Source organism: Lathyrus oleraceus, chromosome 3 (assembly GCF_024323335.1).
Source record: "Lathyrus oleraceus cultivar Zhongwan6 chromosome 3, CAAS_Psat_ZW6_1.0, whole genome shotgun sequence".
Classification (NCBI taxonomy): domain Eukaryota; kingdom Viridiplantae; phylum Streptophyta; class Magnoliopsida; order Fabales; family Fabaceae; genus Lathyrus; species Lathyrus oleraceus.
In genome coordinates this window covers 126,623,752-126,642,287 of record NC_066581.1, presented here as the reverse complement: position 1 = coordinate 126,642,287, position 18,536 = coordinate 126,623,752, and the positions used below count along the sequence as shown (strand labels likewise).

The 18,536-nt window shown below is 38.0% G+C and overlaps 1 protein-coding gene across 1 annotated transcript; it reads right to left on the bottom strand.

Moving 5' to 3' along the window:
• Positions 1-8,490: 8,490 nt before the first annotated feature.
• LOC127130011 (uncharacterized) lies at positions 8,491-10,329 on the bottom strand. Its single transcript, XM_051059097.1, has 3 exons — positions 9,575-10,329; positions 9,178-9,478; positions 8,491-9,063 (listed from the first exon to the last, which is right to left on the bottom strand). The coding sequence occupies exons 1-3, from the start codon at positions 10,327-10,329 to the stop codon at positions 8,491-8,493; spliced, it is 1,629 nt and encodes a 542-aa protein (XP_050915054.1).
• Positions 10,330-18,536: the final 8,207 nt, after the last annotated feature.

The window sequence follows — 18,536 nt, the reverse complement described above, 5'->3', positions numbered from 1 at the left end:
GAAATTTATAGAGAAATGATGAGTGTCTAACTGACCGAGTAAGAAAACTTGTATTCAAACAATCGAGGGGAGGAGTTAAAGACTTAAAATGATCCCCTTTTTCATTTTATTTATTGTAAGAATGTTTTGATTTAATTATGCTTAAGTGGATTAGAAATGACGATTATTTGACTAACAGAGTAAGAGAACTCGTATTCAAATAACTGAGGAGAGGAGTTGAAAACTCAAAACCATGCCCTTTTTTCATTTCAAAATGAAAAGGTATTTAATTGTGATTAGGTATTCTAATTTAATTGGACTAGAAATACTCGATGTCGGATCGAGGTTTTAAATTTGTGTTTATGAATGAAATGGATTTTATTTAGTGAATCGGTCATCTAATTGATTGATTAACGATCGACTACGTCTCATTATAAGAAAGCCCAAGAGTAAGCTATATGAGGTTGATGGTGATGCTAAACGCGATCGACTTACAAAGGTGTTTGAAAATGGGCTCGAGATTAAATCGAGAAGCAATTGATGATTTGTTATGGTTTAATCATGGTTTTGGGTCAATGATAAAATGAAATTGGTTTATGTTTGTGACACAATATACACATGAAATTCATTAACTCGTACGCATAAATGAACAAACATAAAATAATAATTCGAATAAGTTCTAAAAGGAGAAAAAAATATCTAAATTATAGTGATAATACAACATATTAATTTATTAAATGGTAATAAACTATAAAATTGATGTTTAAATAATGAGGTTAGTGAAAGTTTTAATTAATAAACAAAATTCAAAAATTCAAATTGGTTTATTATGCCAAAAAAATGAAATAATCATATGTAAGAAATGAATGGGCCTGAAAGGCCTCCGAAGCCCATAAGGGCACACAAACGGTAATGGAAAGAAAATTTTACCCTATACCCCTACAATTGTACCCATACCCCTACATTAAATTTTTTTTGACCAAAATACCCTCATATAAATAGGGTATATTTTTCCTTTCAAATTTTTTTTACCATTTTCGTAGAAGACTTCCGGAGAAGAAAAATATTTGGCGTTTTTGCATTGTATACCGGAACACTTAAGAGTAAGTCTTCCGGTTTGGATAATTGTATACCGGAACACTTCTCTAAAGAGTTCCGGTTTGTTGTCTTTAAGGGACACTGAACCGGAAGTCTTTTAGAAAGTCTTCCGGTTTGTATACTTGTATACCGGAACACTTTCTTCAAGACTTCCGGTTTGGATGATGTATACCGGAACTCTTTAAGAAAGTGTTCCGGAAGGCTTTTTGTTTTTTTTCTTAACCGGAATTCTTCTTTGAAGTGTCCTGGTACGATTTTTTTTTTTTTTTTTAATTTTAATTATTTTTTTTAACATTATTTTTGCAGTGGTTCGAAGAAGAGGTGCAGATGGCCGGATTCCAATCCGCACGTTAGACCGGGGTGCATCTTCATCTACAGCTGCATCTGAGCCGACTGGATATCCAGGAGGGCCGTACGATACGTCTCTTTTGGTGAAGTACGAGCATCATGTTGCTCGACATATATGGTTCGGTGAGGTAAGTAAACGGGTTATATTTGAAAATGAATAATAGTTGAATATTTTTTAATTTGTTTTCTAATATGTGTTTTAATTGTTTTTAGGAAAGAGGACCAAAGAAAGAGTTGAAGGTTGCAGGACATGGACTGAATTTGACTTCTAGGGTTCCATTGGCTCTTCCACCATAGATGGAGAGTTGGGTATCTAGATCCGGTTTAGCTTCACTGCAGAGAACGAGTCTGAACAAGATAGACACAAATCTTGTCTCTGCATTTGTGGAAAGATGGCATCTAGAGACATCTTCATTTCACATGCCGTTTGGTGAAATGAGCATTACTTTAGATGATGTCGCATGTCTACTTCACTTGCCCATTAGGGGTATCTTTTGGAGTCCTCAGGATGTGACTGAAGAGCTAGCTGTTGAACTTGCTGTTGACTACCTAGGAGTGTCACAGGGTCAGGCACAGTCACATGTTCGGAGCAACAGGGGATCGTATTACAAGTTGGAGTGGTTATATGATATATTCGTACATCATAGGGCTGCTTCCAACTGGGCATATGCGACTAGAGCATATCTATTGATGTTGGTGGGTTCCACCATATTTGCTGATAAGACCTTTACACTTGTAGAGGCACGATACCTCCTCCTGTTTAGGGACTTGGATGGATGTTCAGGATATAGTTGGGGAGCAGCTGCACTAGTTACCCTCTACCGATATCTTGGAGATGCGTCCATGTACAGTTGTAAACAGCTCGGTGGATATCCTACTCTCCTACATGTATATAATTTAATTTTGTTAATTAAGTGTTGGATTCATTTTATAAAATATTGTAACTTAATTTGTTTTATTTGTTATGTTTTTATTTTGTAACAGTGTTGGATTCACGAGATATGTCTTTACAGGGGCTGTTTGAAGTGGGGTGAAACAGTTGTTCCATACTTGCCTGATCGATGTTTACGTCAGTTCGGGTATAGGCAGTATGTTCCATCCCCACCTCTGGATTGTATGATGGCGACAGATATTGATGTTGATTGGATCAGTTACCATCAGAGTGTTGTCGCTGTGATCGGTTCATCTGTCGTGGCCACTACTCCATCTGAGGTAGAAGACGGTTATCTGGAGTGGTATTATCGTGTTTCCCATCCACGGTTGGTCCCTCCCCATCGTGACGCTCCTAGAGACGTACCCGTTCCTGTATATGACGCCGGGCCATCTGATCCTGATTGGGCTCGTGTATCTACATTGATTCGTCGCTATCTGAGACAGGTTAATGCTGAAGAGGAAGACCCACAGTTTTCTGATTTATTTGAAGCTTTGCATATTTCTCGTTCACATTGATTATATGTATTAAGCTTTGAATATAATAGACATAATAATATAGATTTCATGTTTTGATTACATATTTATGTTTTGATTACATAATCATGCTAATACAGGTGTAAGTAATTGCCAATGTTGCATACGTCCTGCAAATCCTAGCATCCAAGTAGTTGCTATATGAGAACAAAATTTCTTCCAATCTAATGTGACCGGTGGCAATGGAAACCCCTCTTTCATGTTAACCTGATAAAGTAAAATAATTAAAAGATTAAGTCATATAACATAAAATATTAACTGAAATAATTAAAATATTTAGACATATAAATACGTACCCGAACCCAATGATTCTGGTTAACAAAACCAATGCAATAAATAGAGACATTTGGTGAATGTGAACTTGTCATCGGAAAGAAAGTGATGCACGGATTGCCTAAACAGACAAGTACAAGATTATAACGATTCGCTATCAAGTAACCCATATCTAGTAGACTCATCCATTTCTCAGGTGGCTGTGAACCAAACGATTCTATCATCAAAGATTCTCTCACAGCTGACAACCGATTAGAAAATAACTTGTCATACAAAGTTGACCTGTCCTTGTCTATTATTTCCAACCCCAACTCTCTGCGAACCATTGGCCAACCATCCTCACCATATCCATGCCATGATGCAATGACTCTAAATCCACAATTACCATCTGATTCAACATTAACTACATCTTCAATGTATGACCTAATATGATTAGGAAATTGAACAATGAATTGTGGTTGCTTCTTTGATAATTTGATCTTCTTCGAAGTCTGTGATGGTTGAGATTGCCTTTGTGAAGATTGAGATGCCTTATCAACATACTCATGATACGAAGGGTCCCTATAAACATCATAATCTGCTGGTTTTTTCCCTTTCTTCTTCACTCCTCCTTTGGTTTTTATTTTCTCAGGTGGTGGACACAATGTTGTCATTGTTGGGTATGCTAGTCCACATACCCTACTCCTTAGTCGTTGTGTTACCCAAATGTAGGACTCGATTAATCCATGCTCCAACAAATCTATGCCTATGTGGAGTCAACCATGTGTCTTTCACATAATTAATAAATCCACTATAATCAACACATGCTTGCTCAAGTTGATGCAACCGCTGACCATATTCAACCTCATCACTAGCCCAAACAACTTCCATCCATAATGTGTCTATCGTCTTTTGCAGGTCATTCACCACATATTGTTTGCATTTGGCACCAACATTTTTGTTAATGTGAAATCTACATAGCAAATTAATCGAGTTGGGAAACACAACTTCAATTGCTTTCATCAAAGCAAGATCTCTATCTGTCAAAATCACTTGTGGACACATGTCTTTCTTCACAAACAACTCTTTTAATTTCTCCAATACCCAGCAAAAATTCTCTGTTTGCTCAGACTCCATATACGCAAATCCAACAGCAAAAGTCAACTCAGTCGATGTCATGCCAACAATTTCAAACAAAGGTTGTTTATATTTGTTTGTCTTGTATGTGCTATCCATAACTAACACAATCGGAAATATATTCAACAACTTAACTGAATCAGGATGTGCCCAAAATATCTCTCTTACCACTTCCGAGTCATCCTGTTTTCTACTCCAATACACATATCCTGCATCCTCAATAAGCTTAAACAAATGTTGTATCTCACTCCTTGGACCTCTTATCTCTTTTTCTATCACACTCTTATGCTTGTATACTTGCGTAATCCGAGTGACATTCTCAGGAAACTTGTCTTGCAAGGAAAGCAAAATGTTTCTAGGTGCTACATGTCTCTTTGCCAAATCAGCGACATGTTGCTTCTCATCTGTGATCAACCTACCAATAAACGAATGACCTTCTAATCTATCAGGTAAACCATGATTATGTAACCCACATTTTACATCAATCTTCCAACCAGATCCATCTTTCGCCGGAGTCGACCTGATTTTAAATGGACATCCACATTTCCTGGACGCACTTTGGGTACCACTATCACTAATCTTGTGTTTCCCACCTTTATCACAACCAAATATTATTTTGTTACTTCTCCCTCTCTTCCCCGTTTCAGTATCTGAACGACTGATAATAACAGTTACTTTATTGTCGATTCCAACCTTTTTGATCCATCTGATAACCTCTTCTCGTGTACCAAATCTTTCCGTCGTCATAAACGCATCAGTAGTATCTACACATATTTTGGGAAGATTTTCCATTTCTGTAAAAAAAAAATAAAAAATAAAAAATAAAAAAAATAAAAAACACGTACCGGAAGACTTTAGGAAAGACTTCCGGTACACACATAATGCATACCGGAACACTTCTCCAAAGAGTTCCGGTATGCAAAAAATTTTGAATTTTTTTTTTATCTGAACCGGAACTCTTTCCTTAAGTGTTCCGATTTGCTTTTTTGTGTGTTTCGGAAGTCTTTTCTAAAGTCTTCCGGTTTGGAAAAATACATACCGGAAGTCTTTTTGCAGGAGTTCCGGTGCGAGGGGTGTGAAAGTGTAATTTTTGCAATTTTCAACTGAATGGTAAAAATGAAATGGTAAATTGGTTAAAACCAAATAAGGGTAAAATGGGAATTTTTAAATTTTTGTAAGGGTATGGGGTTAATTGTAGGGGTACAAGGTAAATTTTTCTAATGGAAATAGATGTGCCTAAACCAGGAAGCCCACGGAGCAAAGTATTGGCCTTGGTTCAGTGTGGTTGGATTTCAACCGATCGTTTCTCGTCTCTGCAAGAAGACCAACGGGAAAAAAGGAACAAACAGGGGCCTTTTCATAGTCCAACGGTCACATGGAATGGGAAAGGAAAACGAAGAAGCCTTTATGGGCCGCAGTGGCGGACCTCGAGCGATGAGTGAGGAAAGACTCCTCGTTAATGACATTATTGTCTCTTTAAAACCAGAAGTACGCGTAACTTGGATGTAACACTTCAAAATCTATTTTAATTCCTCTATTTGTATATGTTCATTACCTCTCTTCAAGAAGAAAACAGAAAAATATCTAAAGAAGAAACGATCGTGACGGCAAATAGATCTATGTCAAACGGTGCGAACCATGCGTCGCAGCGAAGTTCTACCGAACCTTAACCATGATGCAGAAGGAAGATCCTCAACAGCGAAAGAGAAGAATACATCGATGACAACCAATATACAAAGCCCACAATACGAAAAAAAATAGGTTACACATACACTCTGGTGCGTTAAAAACCAACAAAGCAAGAAGTAAGGGTCTAATGTTTTACCAGCTCGAGATGCTTTGGAGGCGAGTGGGTAGGTATGCATTTTTGTCTACTTTTCCTTTCCTTAGATCACTCTTTGTATTACTCTTTCGTTCGTGTTTTGTTTAAGGTCCTGAGCTCTTCAAATTTGGTTTTCGGTGTGAAAATCAAAGTCGAGGTTTATAACTGAGCTTTGAATGCAGGTTTTCAGAGGAATTTCAGAAGAGGTTCGATGTCGCCCTTTTCTCAATGGTCGTGGTTCTCTTATATAGAGAGATGGTGCGAGGTTTGGGGTCCTGTGAGCTGGCAAATCATTCCGTTAGAAAATAGATTCTTTTAGATTTGGTGGTCCCAGAAATGAATGTGGTAAGCGTGAATTTCGTTTGTAGTACAATCTTTCATAAACGTGATTTTTGTTGGATTTCCTATTAGTGTGGCACTGCTGTGAAATGCATATATGGTGTGGTAGAAAGATGATTTTTATTGTTTTCGACAAAAGACTGATTTCTAACTTGGTAAATGATTTTGACTCTCCTTGCCTTAAAACTTACACTTTTCACGCTCTATTTTCATATTGGTTTGGGAAATATTTTCTTGGATGGGAATGACTATTGATCCACGGTTTGGTCGTCTACACATGTCTTGGTTCTTCTGCTATGAGATTCTAACTTGGAACCTTCTCTCTTTTGAGGTTATGAAACACTATGTTAACGTTTGCTTCTGTGTGGTTTGCTGAATTGCAGGACAAATGCTCTTGGTGTAGCGTGAAACTTACTGCTATTACCACTTAATATTGTAATATAGCAAAAGGGGCGTTGTAAGGCAAAACCGATAGAACAAAGGATGTGCAGTGAGTTTTAGTTGGAGAAGAACTACAGACCTGCGATTATTTGGGCAGAGCAGTGCATATTGAAATTCTAGTAACAGACTATCGATGTCACACTGGATGTTATGACATCCAATTCTGCGCAGACAGGTAATGTATGCAGAAAGTAAATGTAACAGGCAGTAAAAGACACAGAGAATTGTTTACCCAGTTCGGTGACAAACACACCTACGTCTGGGGGCTACCAAGCCAGGGAGGAAATCCACTATAAGAGGTATTAATTCAGGACTTAAACCAATTAATTAATCCTATCACTTAAGACCTACCCAATGCAATTTCAATCTAAATAAGACCAGAGTTCCTTTAATAAGTTTAAAGTCAGTGATGAAGTTTAAAGTCAGTGATGAAGTTATACTTCAAACAACTCTTGATTGTGCTTAAAAGCTTTAATCAAGAAACGCAACACTCACGCTTAAAAGCTTAGAGTGACACAACAATTACAACTCAATGAACACCCTAGTCCAATGCAATCATCTAGGTAATAATTGCTTGGCTCACAAGTAAAACCTAATACAAAACACAATAAAAGTACAGCAGTGATATATGATGATATATTAAATTCTTCACGCTTCAAACCCCTGAGTTGCTGAAAGTAGGATTGCCATCCTTTTATAATGCAGCACTTGGGCCTTGTACTTGAATTTCCTAAAATTAAGGTTAAGCAAGTTAACCTAATTTTCATATATTAGGGTGCTAACAAATAGGCTATATGCTAGGCCTCTTAATTGTAGCACAGTTGTTAGTTTCCTGGATTTTAGCACAACTGTTAGATGGCTGAAAAATAGCATGAGATAAATACTGAATCATAACAGAAAAACTAACTAGCCTACACTACAGCATATGCTGTCAGGAATGAATGGCATAACATTCAGTTTGACGTCCAGAACATAGGCTATATGCTAGGTTTCTTAATTCTAGCTCAGTTGTTAGTTTCCTGAAACAGCAGCCTGAAATAAATACTGAACTATACCAGAAAAACTAACTGGCCTATAATTCAGTGTTTGTTGTCAGGGATGAATGTCATAACATTCAGTTTGACATTAAGTAAATCCTGTAGCATATTACTTAAGCATGTCATGACATCAGTCAAGACATCAGAGTACAATAAGTGTTTTAACACAAAATACAGCCAATCAAAAACATCTACAAACTCCCCCTTTGGCAAATTTTTGGCTAAAACAACTTGGCATCACAACAGAGTTCACAACAGCGGAAAGTACACATCCATGCAGAGAATCAATTTTGCTAATACACTCAGCACACATAAACCGCAGCAGCACAAGTAGACAACAAACAGCAACACACTCAGCACACATAGAAGTTAAGTTAAACTTCAAACTACAACATAACCTCTTGTTTAGAGGACCTTCAACTCCAAACAAATATGTTCAAATAAATCTGTTGTCCTGGGGTACAGGTGTTACTCCCCCTTTTTGTCAAAAATGTTGCCAAAGCAACACTTAATATTACAGACCAACAAAAATAAAATTACACACAAATTTTCAGAAACACAGGAAATGTTCTAGTCATCTGACTTAGAGTCAGCATCATCATCTGTGCCATCATCAGGACTGGCATCTGCTTCTCCCTCTTCACCTTGTCTTTCAGCTCCTTCTACAGCAGCCGCAGCTTTACCAAGCACATCACCTTCAGTCATCTCCAACTTGCTAATCAATTTTTCCAAGTTCATCTTCCTTGCCTCTAACTCCTTGTAAGTTTCTTTGAGCATTGCAATGACAACAGCTTTACCTGGTTGAATGCTTACACGTGATGTCTCACCTGTTGTCATGACAATGTCAGGAACATGGGTACCTAGGAACAACTTATGATTGAAGGACAGAGGGATGTCTCTTTTCTTCACAGAATCATTCTCTATTAAGATGTTTGGAAACTGATTCAAAACAATACCACAGATGAGAGAAGGAAAGGCTATAGGCCCCTTCACACTGAAGCTTTCTGCATGCTTCAAAGTTTGACCAAAGATATAGGATCCATAGTCAAAATTGGCTTTGGCTCCAACAACATATATAAACTTTCCGAGCATTACAACAACGGTAGATTTATGATTGGTGGGCACCCAGTTATCAGCTCCAATCTTGTGGAGAATTGCATACTTGACACTCAGTTTGCTGGCCACCAACTTTCCTTTGAGAGGCCACTTCCTGACTTGATTAGCAGTGATGACTTGACAGATTTTGTTGTCAGTCACCTCAAGCTCAGGTTGAGCTACATCAGGCCTTCCCAAATACTTGTTGATCACTGAAGGAGAGAAATTTATACACTTGCCTCGCACATACACTTTCCTGAATTCCTTAGACTTCCCATCAGCACATTCTTCAGACACATTGACAATAAATTCCTTTACCAACATCTCATAGCACTTTGAGAACTGAGTCACAGTCTTCATTAAACCATCCTCTTGACTAAGGTCCATAATATCCTTACATTCCAGGAAATTCTGAGCTAATTCCCTTTCCAAAGTCAGCCTCTTCTGATAAACATATTTCCACCTGTTTACACTTGAAGCAAAATGAAAAGATATGTTGTCAATTGGTACCTCAGGGACACTAGCTGCAAGCTTGCTAGTGGTTGGCTTCTTCTTTGACAGAGTGGTAGGGATATCACATGGAACATCTGAGTCAGACTCAACAACAACAGACTTGGTTTTCTTTTTCTTGGGCACCCCTTTGCTCCAAGATTTTGTTAGACCATGAACATTCCTCTTGAGGGAACTCTCAACTGTCACCTTTGTATTGGAAGAGGTTGGCACATCAATCTTATTTCTGGGGGACCTTTGAGCCACTGTTTTCTTTTCTCTCCTAGTCCTAACCCTTTTGGCTATGCTAGGGATGACTGAGGACAACAACTCATTATTAGAAAATTCCTCCAGGTCTACTGTTTCATCCTCGTAGTTAGGGTTGTTACTGACATCATGAGTGACATGAACTTCTTCACCAACCACATTATCTAAGGGTTTGTCAACATTTGACTCCTTATGAGCATCAGTTTGCTCAACATCACCAGAGATATTCTTTCCTAACGACTCAATATTTTCTGGATAAGCAACACTATCAGGTTCAATAGTGTTTAAGGGAATGGAAACCCCCAGGACCTTATGACTACCAGATAGTATTCCAGTCACCATAGTGGCAATGGAATTGTGAACATACCTAGAACCTTCTCTGGTTCGTTCCTCAAGAGCGATTGCTGAGGAGAAGCCTGATACAATTTCTTTAGGTCTTCTTGCATGTGAGGTATTCGCAGAGTCAGCAACAGGATCTTCTCTGTTAGGGTTGCATGGTTCAGAGCTAGAGGAATCAAACATGTTCTTGGAGGAAGATGAGTTGGATTGTTGAGACATGATGAATATCTTAGAGGCGAAACGAAAAGTTTCTTTGAGAGAATGCTTGCGTGACTGAAAGTTGAAACGATGGAAGAGGTAACGCTTGTTGCAAGAGTAATAGCTATTATTTGTTGACCAATTAGAGCATACTCTCAAATGTTTAATAACTTGAATTATTAAACAGTAAATACCTAACATCATTAGTTGCTATAATTCCTCAGAAAGACATATTCCCACTTTGCCCCTTAAATTATCAAACTGAGTAACATCCAATGTCATGACATTCTGAGTGACATTGTACTCAATCTACATCTGATTCATCCATACCAGTTGGGAACAACTGCTACCAGATGTCATGTACTCAGCTTCTGTAGTGGATAATGATACACGCTTCTATTTCTTCCTTTCAACTACACCATTTTGATGAGGAACAATAGGTGAGGACAACTCATGACTTTCAATCTTCATAGGTCCCATTAACTCCATGTGCAAAAGTTCCAGAGTTTTGGATGTTTTAGTATGTCCAAGCTTAGGATGTGACATCTTGGTTAGCTTGCCCGCCTGACATTCTCCACAGACTTTTCCTTCATCCATAAGAAGCTTTGGGATTCCTCTACCTGCTTCCTTAGATATGATCTTCTTCATTCCTCTTAAATATAGATGTCCAAGTGTTCTATGCCCCAGTTTCACTTCCTTTTCTTCCTTGCCTAAGAAGCTCCTTGAGGAGTAGTTTGAGACTTTAGGTTCCCATAGATAGCAGTTATCTTTGGATTTGGCTCCTCTCATAACTTCCTTATTTTCTCCATTCTTCACAACACACTCTTCCTTAGTGAACTGTACATTGAAGCCTTTATCACATAGTTGGCTTATGCTGATGAGATTAGCAGTTAGTCCTTTTACTAACAACACATTATTCAAATCTGGAACTCCAGGACTGTTCAACTTACCAACACCTTTGATTTTTCCTTTAGCTCCATCACCAAAGGTCACATAACTAGTAGTATGAGGTTGTCTATCTACCAATAAGTTCTCCATCCCGGTCATATGTCTTGAGCAACCACTATCAAAATACCAGTCTTCTCTGGTAGATGCCCTTAGAGCTGTGTGAGCTAATCTAGCAACTTATTGTTGTTTCTTGATGGGGGCATTATGCTTAGATTCCTTCTGCTTAGGTCTGACTTGAGGGGTATGGTTAGGATAACCATGCAACCTGTAATAGAAGGGTTTTATGTGACCAAATCTGCCACAGTAGTGACATCTCCATCTTTGAAATTTCTTCTTTTGATGGTTAAACCTCCTGTTTCCTTGATGTTGTGACATTGGTTGTGACTTCTGCTTGATTTTCTGAACTTCAGCCTTTGAGCTTTTGAGTTCAGTTGAGGATTCCTTAACAAAGCCTAAACCAGACATGGTTCCTGATTTTTGTCCCACCTTTAGAATCTCTTCCAAAGTGTCAGTTCCTTTATTCAGCATTCTGATAGATTTTGTCATTTGATCTAGCTTAGAGGTCAGCAAGGTTATCTCACCATTTAGACCATCTATGAATGTCAGATGCTTCTTCTTCTCAACTTCCAGCTCCTTGATGAGTTTCTTCTACTTTTCTCCTTGTATACACACTTCTGCACTTTTGACACATAGCTCTTTATATGAGGAAGCAAGTTCATCAAATGTAAGTTCATCTCCACTTGAGTCATCATCAGAGGCACATACACTAGTTAGTGCAGTGACATGTTTAGTAGATTCTCCTTCAGATTCACTCTCAGAGTCTCCCTCAAACCAGGTGACAGAAAGTCCCTTCTTTTGCATCCTGAGAAAGGTTGGACATTCAGCTCTAATGTGTCCAAAACCTTCACATCCATGACACTGGATTCCCTTGCCTTGGTTGAACTTTTCTTCATATTTTGATCTTCTACTGATGTCAAATGAAGAGTTCTTGACATTTGGTCTACCTTTTTGATCAACCTTCTTTATAAACTTGTTGAACTGTCTTCCAAGCATGCCTATAGCTTCTGATATGCTTTCATCACCTCCTATATTTCCTTCTTCTGAATCCTCTTCAGTATTTGATACAAAAGCTATATTTTTTTTTTCTTTTCAACATTCTCACACAAGCCCATTTCAAAAGTTTGGAGAGAACCAATGAGCTCATAAACCTTCATATTGCAGATATCTTGAGCCTCTTCTATAGCAATAACCTTCATGGCAAATCTCTTGGGCAATGATCTGAGAATCTTTCTTACAAGTTTTTCTTCAGACATTTTCTCTCATACGCCTCCAGAAGTGTGGGCAATTTCAAGAACATTCATGTGGAAGTCATGAATAGTCTCATCCTCTTTCATCCTCAGATTTTCAAACTTAGTAATCAGCATCTGGAGTTTAGACATCCTTACCTTGGAGGTACCTTCATGAGTTGTTTTGAGAGTATCCCAAACTTCTTTAGCCAGATCACAGTGATGCACCAGTCTAAAGATGTTCTTGTTTATCCCATTAAACAGTGCATTCAAGGCCTTAGAGTTTCCAAGGGCTAATGCCTCTTGCTCCTTGTCCCACTCTTCTTCAAGAATTTGCATAATGATTCCATCTTTACCTATCTTCGTTGGATGTTCCCATCCTTTGTTGACAGCTCTCCAGACCTTGCTATCCAGAGACCTCAAGAAGTTTTTATCATACGAGGTTTCCAGTCATCATAGTTAGAACCATCCAGCATGGGTGGTCTATTTGAGAATCCTACATCCTTGTCCATGGTACTAGAAAGTAACGTCCCTAGATCTCACCCAAAAATTAACAGGCAGGGTGCCTGCTCTGATACCAATTGAAATTCTAGTAACAGACGATCGATGTCACACTGCATGTTATGACATCCATTTCTGCGCAGACAGGTAATGTATGCAGAAAGTAAATGTAATAGACAGTAAAAGACACAGAGAATTGTTTACCCAGTTCGGTGACAAACACACCTACGTCTGGGGGATACCAAGCCAAGGAGGAAATCCACTATAAGAGGTATTAATTCAGGACTTGAACCATCTGTTTAATCCTATCACTTAAGACCTACCCAATGCAATTTCAATCTAAATAAGACCAGAGTTCCTACTCACTCCCACTCAATCACAACAGTGATTACAACCTGTAATAAGTTTAAAGTCAGTGGTGAAGTTATACTTCAAACAACTCTTGATTGTGCTTAAAAGCTTTAATCAAGAAACACAGCACTCACGCTTAAAAGCTTAGAGTGACACAACAATTACAACTCAATGAACACCCTAGTCCAATGCAATCATCTAGGTGATAATTGCTTCGCTCACAAGTAAAACCTAATACAAAACACAATAAAAGTACAACAGTGATATATGATGATATATTAAATTCTTCACGCTTCAAACCCATGAGTTACTGAAAGTAGGATTGCCATCCTTTTATAATGCAACACTTGGGCCTTGTACTTGAATTTCCTAAAATTAAGGTTAAGCAAGTTAACCTAATTTCCATATATTAGGGTGCTAACAAATAGGCTATATTTTAGGCCTTTTAATTGTAGCACAGTTGTTAGTTTCCTGGATTTTAGCACAACTGTTAGATTCCTGAAAAATAGCGTGAGATAAATACTGAATCATAACAGAAAAACTAACAAGCCTACACTACAGCATATGCTGTCAGGAATGAATGTCATAACATTCAGTTTGACGTCCAGAACATAAGCTATATGCTAGGTTTCTTAATTCTAGCTCAGCTATTAGTTTTCTAAAATAGCAGCCTTAAATAAATACTGAACTATACCAGAAAAACTAATTGACCTATAATTCAGTATTTGCTGTCAGGGATGAATGTCATAACATTCAGTTTGACATTCAGTAAATCCTGTATTAGCTAATCCTGCAGCATACTACTTAAGCATGTCATGACATCAGTCAAGATATCAGAGTACAGTAAGTGTTTTAACACAAAATGCAGCCAATCAAAATCATCTACACATATCATAACATTCTCTGAAATGTAGTGGCCAAGGTGTCGTAGCTCGCGAGTTGGAAGTATGATTCCATTGCTTGTTGGAAACTTAAATTGGAATGCCATGATATTGTAATGAACATGCATAGGTCTTAGTCTTGTTTCTTTTCACCTATGTATTCCATTTTCTTCGTGCGTACTTCGTCCATGTCAGTTTAGTATTTGGTTCCACGTTGTGATCGTGGGATAGATAACCCCAACTTCTTATTGCTTGGTTTATGCTTTTTAAGTGAGTATTGATCAGGGCTCATGTTATATTTCCTGCTGAAGGTTTAATGTTTATGTAGGCAGCTTGTTGTACTGGTTTTAGAACATGGTTAAATAGGTAACTTGAATTTTTGGTTGATGTTTCAGTAGGTATGGATCATTGGGCATTTTTCGACCAAAGCTTCAAGTAACGTTTAGCTTGTGTTCTGCATGTCCAGTATATTTTGCAGCTGGTTCTAATTATCCTTCCGAGTTTGGTTCAGTCGTGTTTGTTCATTGGGGTTTTTCTCTTGGCATAGTTGTATAAGTTACGGTGACGGAATTAAATCAAGTATGCCATTGCACTTGTATGTATGTCTGGACTGGGTCTGCAGTAGGTCTCGCCATGAGTGAAATATTGAATTCCAACCAATGTTTTGTATGTTCTATAAACCTCATGGGGCTGGTTCATGGTCAGATTTTCTCGAGGAATCGAGACCTCACTGATTTTGCATTCCTCACTGTGTTTCTGATGCTGTTTTGATTCCCCTTTTTTGACATGTTTGCGGAACACAGGTCTTGATTACATGTGCATGACAAATATATATCCATTTTATGCTGTGGTTTGTGCTGCTCATTGTATCTCGATGGCTATTGGTTCGCAGGTCATGGAACTTATGGAGATTTGGCCTGAAGGCCACAGTTGTTGTATTGCAGGCCTGATGGTAAGGTTCACCGCAGGTTTGTGACGTTGTTTTGTGGGTCATAAATCACGTATGTCGTTGCTTGATCTCTTTTTTTTGCTAGACGTTGGTAATGTAGCTTGTGTTTTAAACGTTCTGTCTTTCGAAACTCAATGCAGGTTTGATCTTTGTTCTACCAAATATTGTCGTTCTTGGTGGGAGTTTGGTGTGGCTATGTGGGGCACTAGGAGCGCAACTAAAGTTTTTTACCCCAATACGAGCATCCTTTGGACCTTTACAAAGGATCGTGTTTCATTTTAGAGGATCTCTAAGAGATGATCAATCGAATGTCAAGCATCCTTCAGCAGCCTTTTCTACTCTCATCTAAGGCCTTTTGGGAATCCTAAACGCGACAATCTTGGGCGGCTGGAACGTCATATGTGTGGATATCATCATTTACAGCACGACAACTACAACATGTTTAACCTCCATTCTCTTGGTATGTCTAATCGATCTTGGCAAGGATAGTGGAATCTTATCCTCCTTTCTTATGAACGGACTCTTGAGTACAACAACGTTTGCCATTGTTGCTAGTCCTTCAATCCTGGAACCCGTAAAATCCTGGCCAAGAGCTTGAGGTAAAAAATATTGGACTTTTGGTGTTGCCTTTGCACCTCAAGACTACTATGAATTTTACTTGTCATTTCTCATGACTTTGACTTTTCTAACAACAGACCATTTGACATGCTGCCAGTTTCGTGTGCTGCTTATTATTATTTTCTCAAAATGGAATTACGAGTATGATGTAAGGCTCTCAATCTTGAAGGTCATAACATGTTGCTCACATGGCCAATTAGCAAACTCATGGCTACGTATGGAAACGGTTGCAGCCGGATGATTGAGTTCTTGTAAAGCATTATTTTCTTTTCCTGTTCAAAACCTGTAATAAGTAGTTTGCACTTTTCTCTATGTCTGTATGTAACAAGAATTTCATATACTTTAATTCTGGTAATATGCTTGTATAACGTGGCAACCGAACAGTCCGTCATTCTAAACTTAAATCAGTATTGATTCCTCTTATTCTCCATTAGACAAAACTTTTAGAAAATTTACTGTGAAATAGGAATGGAAAAGCTTGATTTCAATTGGTCCTAAGCCATGCATCCCACTAAGTTACTTCAAATTGTAAGAGTGGACATGAGACTCTTGATAAGCAATGCATCACATATCTGAAACAGCCGAACTGGAAGGTTGTGTATTGAGATGGAATGCTACCCACCCGTCTTAGTCCGCACACCCTTAGTTTGTTGATTTAAGATAAGGGAAAACTTTACTATGAAACGTTTTATCTTGAGGTTTACAACGGACCAAAATGATGCACCCAAGTCGTAAATATAGGCTCCCGACAAATTAGTTTACAAAACCGTGTTTATGAACCCATGCACCGTTTGTACTCAACGGTGCGTAAATTCTCCCGTGGGTGGAGTACATGATGACATGTTATGATGATACATGTCATGACAAGAAAAAATGTTTAACAGGCAAACAAACCTTGTGCCACATTCATCACAGACTTTACAAAATTCTAGTTTCCTATGTGTCGATTGGCCTAATGTTCCTTACCAAGAAATACAGAAATCAGGGTTTGATGGTTGAAAATGATTTATGTTATGGCATCCATGAGAAAAATAAAATTAGGACAAAATCAGGGTATGACAACTGATCCACCTTCAACCATCACCAGAATGAAAAAGCAAGACATGGATTTAAAGAAAAAAATGCTCGGGAGCTTGAATATGACCTCAATTTTGTCTAACACCAAGTATATGAGAAGATACAAGGAGTTTAATTTTGAGGATCATGAACTGAGTTGCTTCGATTTGACCTCAAATCAAATCAATCTTGTTGCCTACATTGATAGGACTTCAGACAACCAAAAATCAACAAGAATAGTGGAGAAATAATAGAGAATCGAAGAGTGGAAATTTCTGAAATTTCACCTTCGAGTTGATCCAATTTGACTTGATCTTGATCTGGATTCGATTGCTTTCTCCTCCTCTTGCTTGCAGAAACCAAATGAACTGAAAATGGAAGTGATTTCTGGAGTTTGGACTTCCAAACAGAAGTTGAAGTTCAAACTCAATTTCAAGAGAAATCTCGGAAAATTCCATGGCGGTGAGGGTTTGTAGAGGTCTAGCAAAGCTTGAGCAAGGTCTTGATGATGAATCTGAAGCCTTAAGCTTGTTTAAATAGGCAATGTGTTTGATATTTGCACCACTTCAAATTTGGATAATTTTTGAAATCTCTTTGCATGGGTGCATGGGAAATCATTTGGGCCTTAAGAGTGATGCAATCCAACTCCAAATCGTGTACAAAGTCTGGTGAAATAATCATGTGCAAGCATGCAAATGAAAATGATCATGTGATGTTCAATCTTGCCAAAACACTACCCCTAATGAAGCCATGCACGAGTCCATCAATTTTCGTCCAAAAGAGATGATATTGGATATTTTAGAAAGGTGAGATCAAAGGGAACAACTTTCATGTTGAACACTTTTTCATTTGAATCTTGGATCATGATGAATTTTTAGGTGGAAGTTTGGGAAATCAAACATATTTGAAAAATTTCTAAGTCCCATGTCAAATGTTCACTTGTTCCACCTTGAATAACTTTTTCTATGGACGTCAATGTTAGATCCACATGCCTACATTTCTAGCCATACTATTCCACCCTCTATTTTTCAATGGCAGTCAACAAAAGAATAGTAACTTTGAATTTTGACCAAGAGAATAGTGACTTTGAATTTTGACCAAGAGAATAGTAACTTTGAATTTTGACCAAGAGAATAGTAACTTTGAATTTGGAACATTGTTTTTGGTGAAGAGAAAATCACAAAGGTCACTTTGCATGGACATGAGGTATACCACATGAATCCTATAAATACTCATTGAAGTTGTAGGAAAATTCAATTCTTCTCAAGACAATGAATGCATTTGCATTTGACAGAAAAATTGTAATTTGAGAGTTAGAGAAATTTTCTAGTGTGAGAAAAAATTTTGTGATAGAAACTCTTGGGTGTAATTGGGTTGTGGGTGAGAGAGAAATTTTTGAGTGTTTGTAAATATAGTGTATTCTTCTCTTTTCAGTAAAAGGCCTGCAGCAGCCCGGAGACGTAGGCATATTTGGCCGAACTCCGTTATCAATTGTGTGTGTGCTTTTATGCTTCCACATATTATTGTTTTTACGAATCTGACTAAGAGGAAATTCGGCGTAGTTTTCTAACAACTGACATCAGAGCTGGTTGGTTCGGCCGAATAATTTTTTTGGGGAAAGTACTATTCATGTGAATA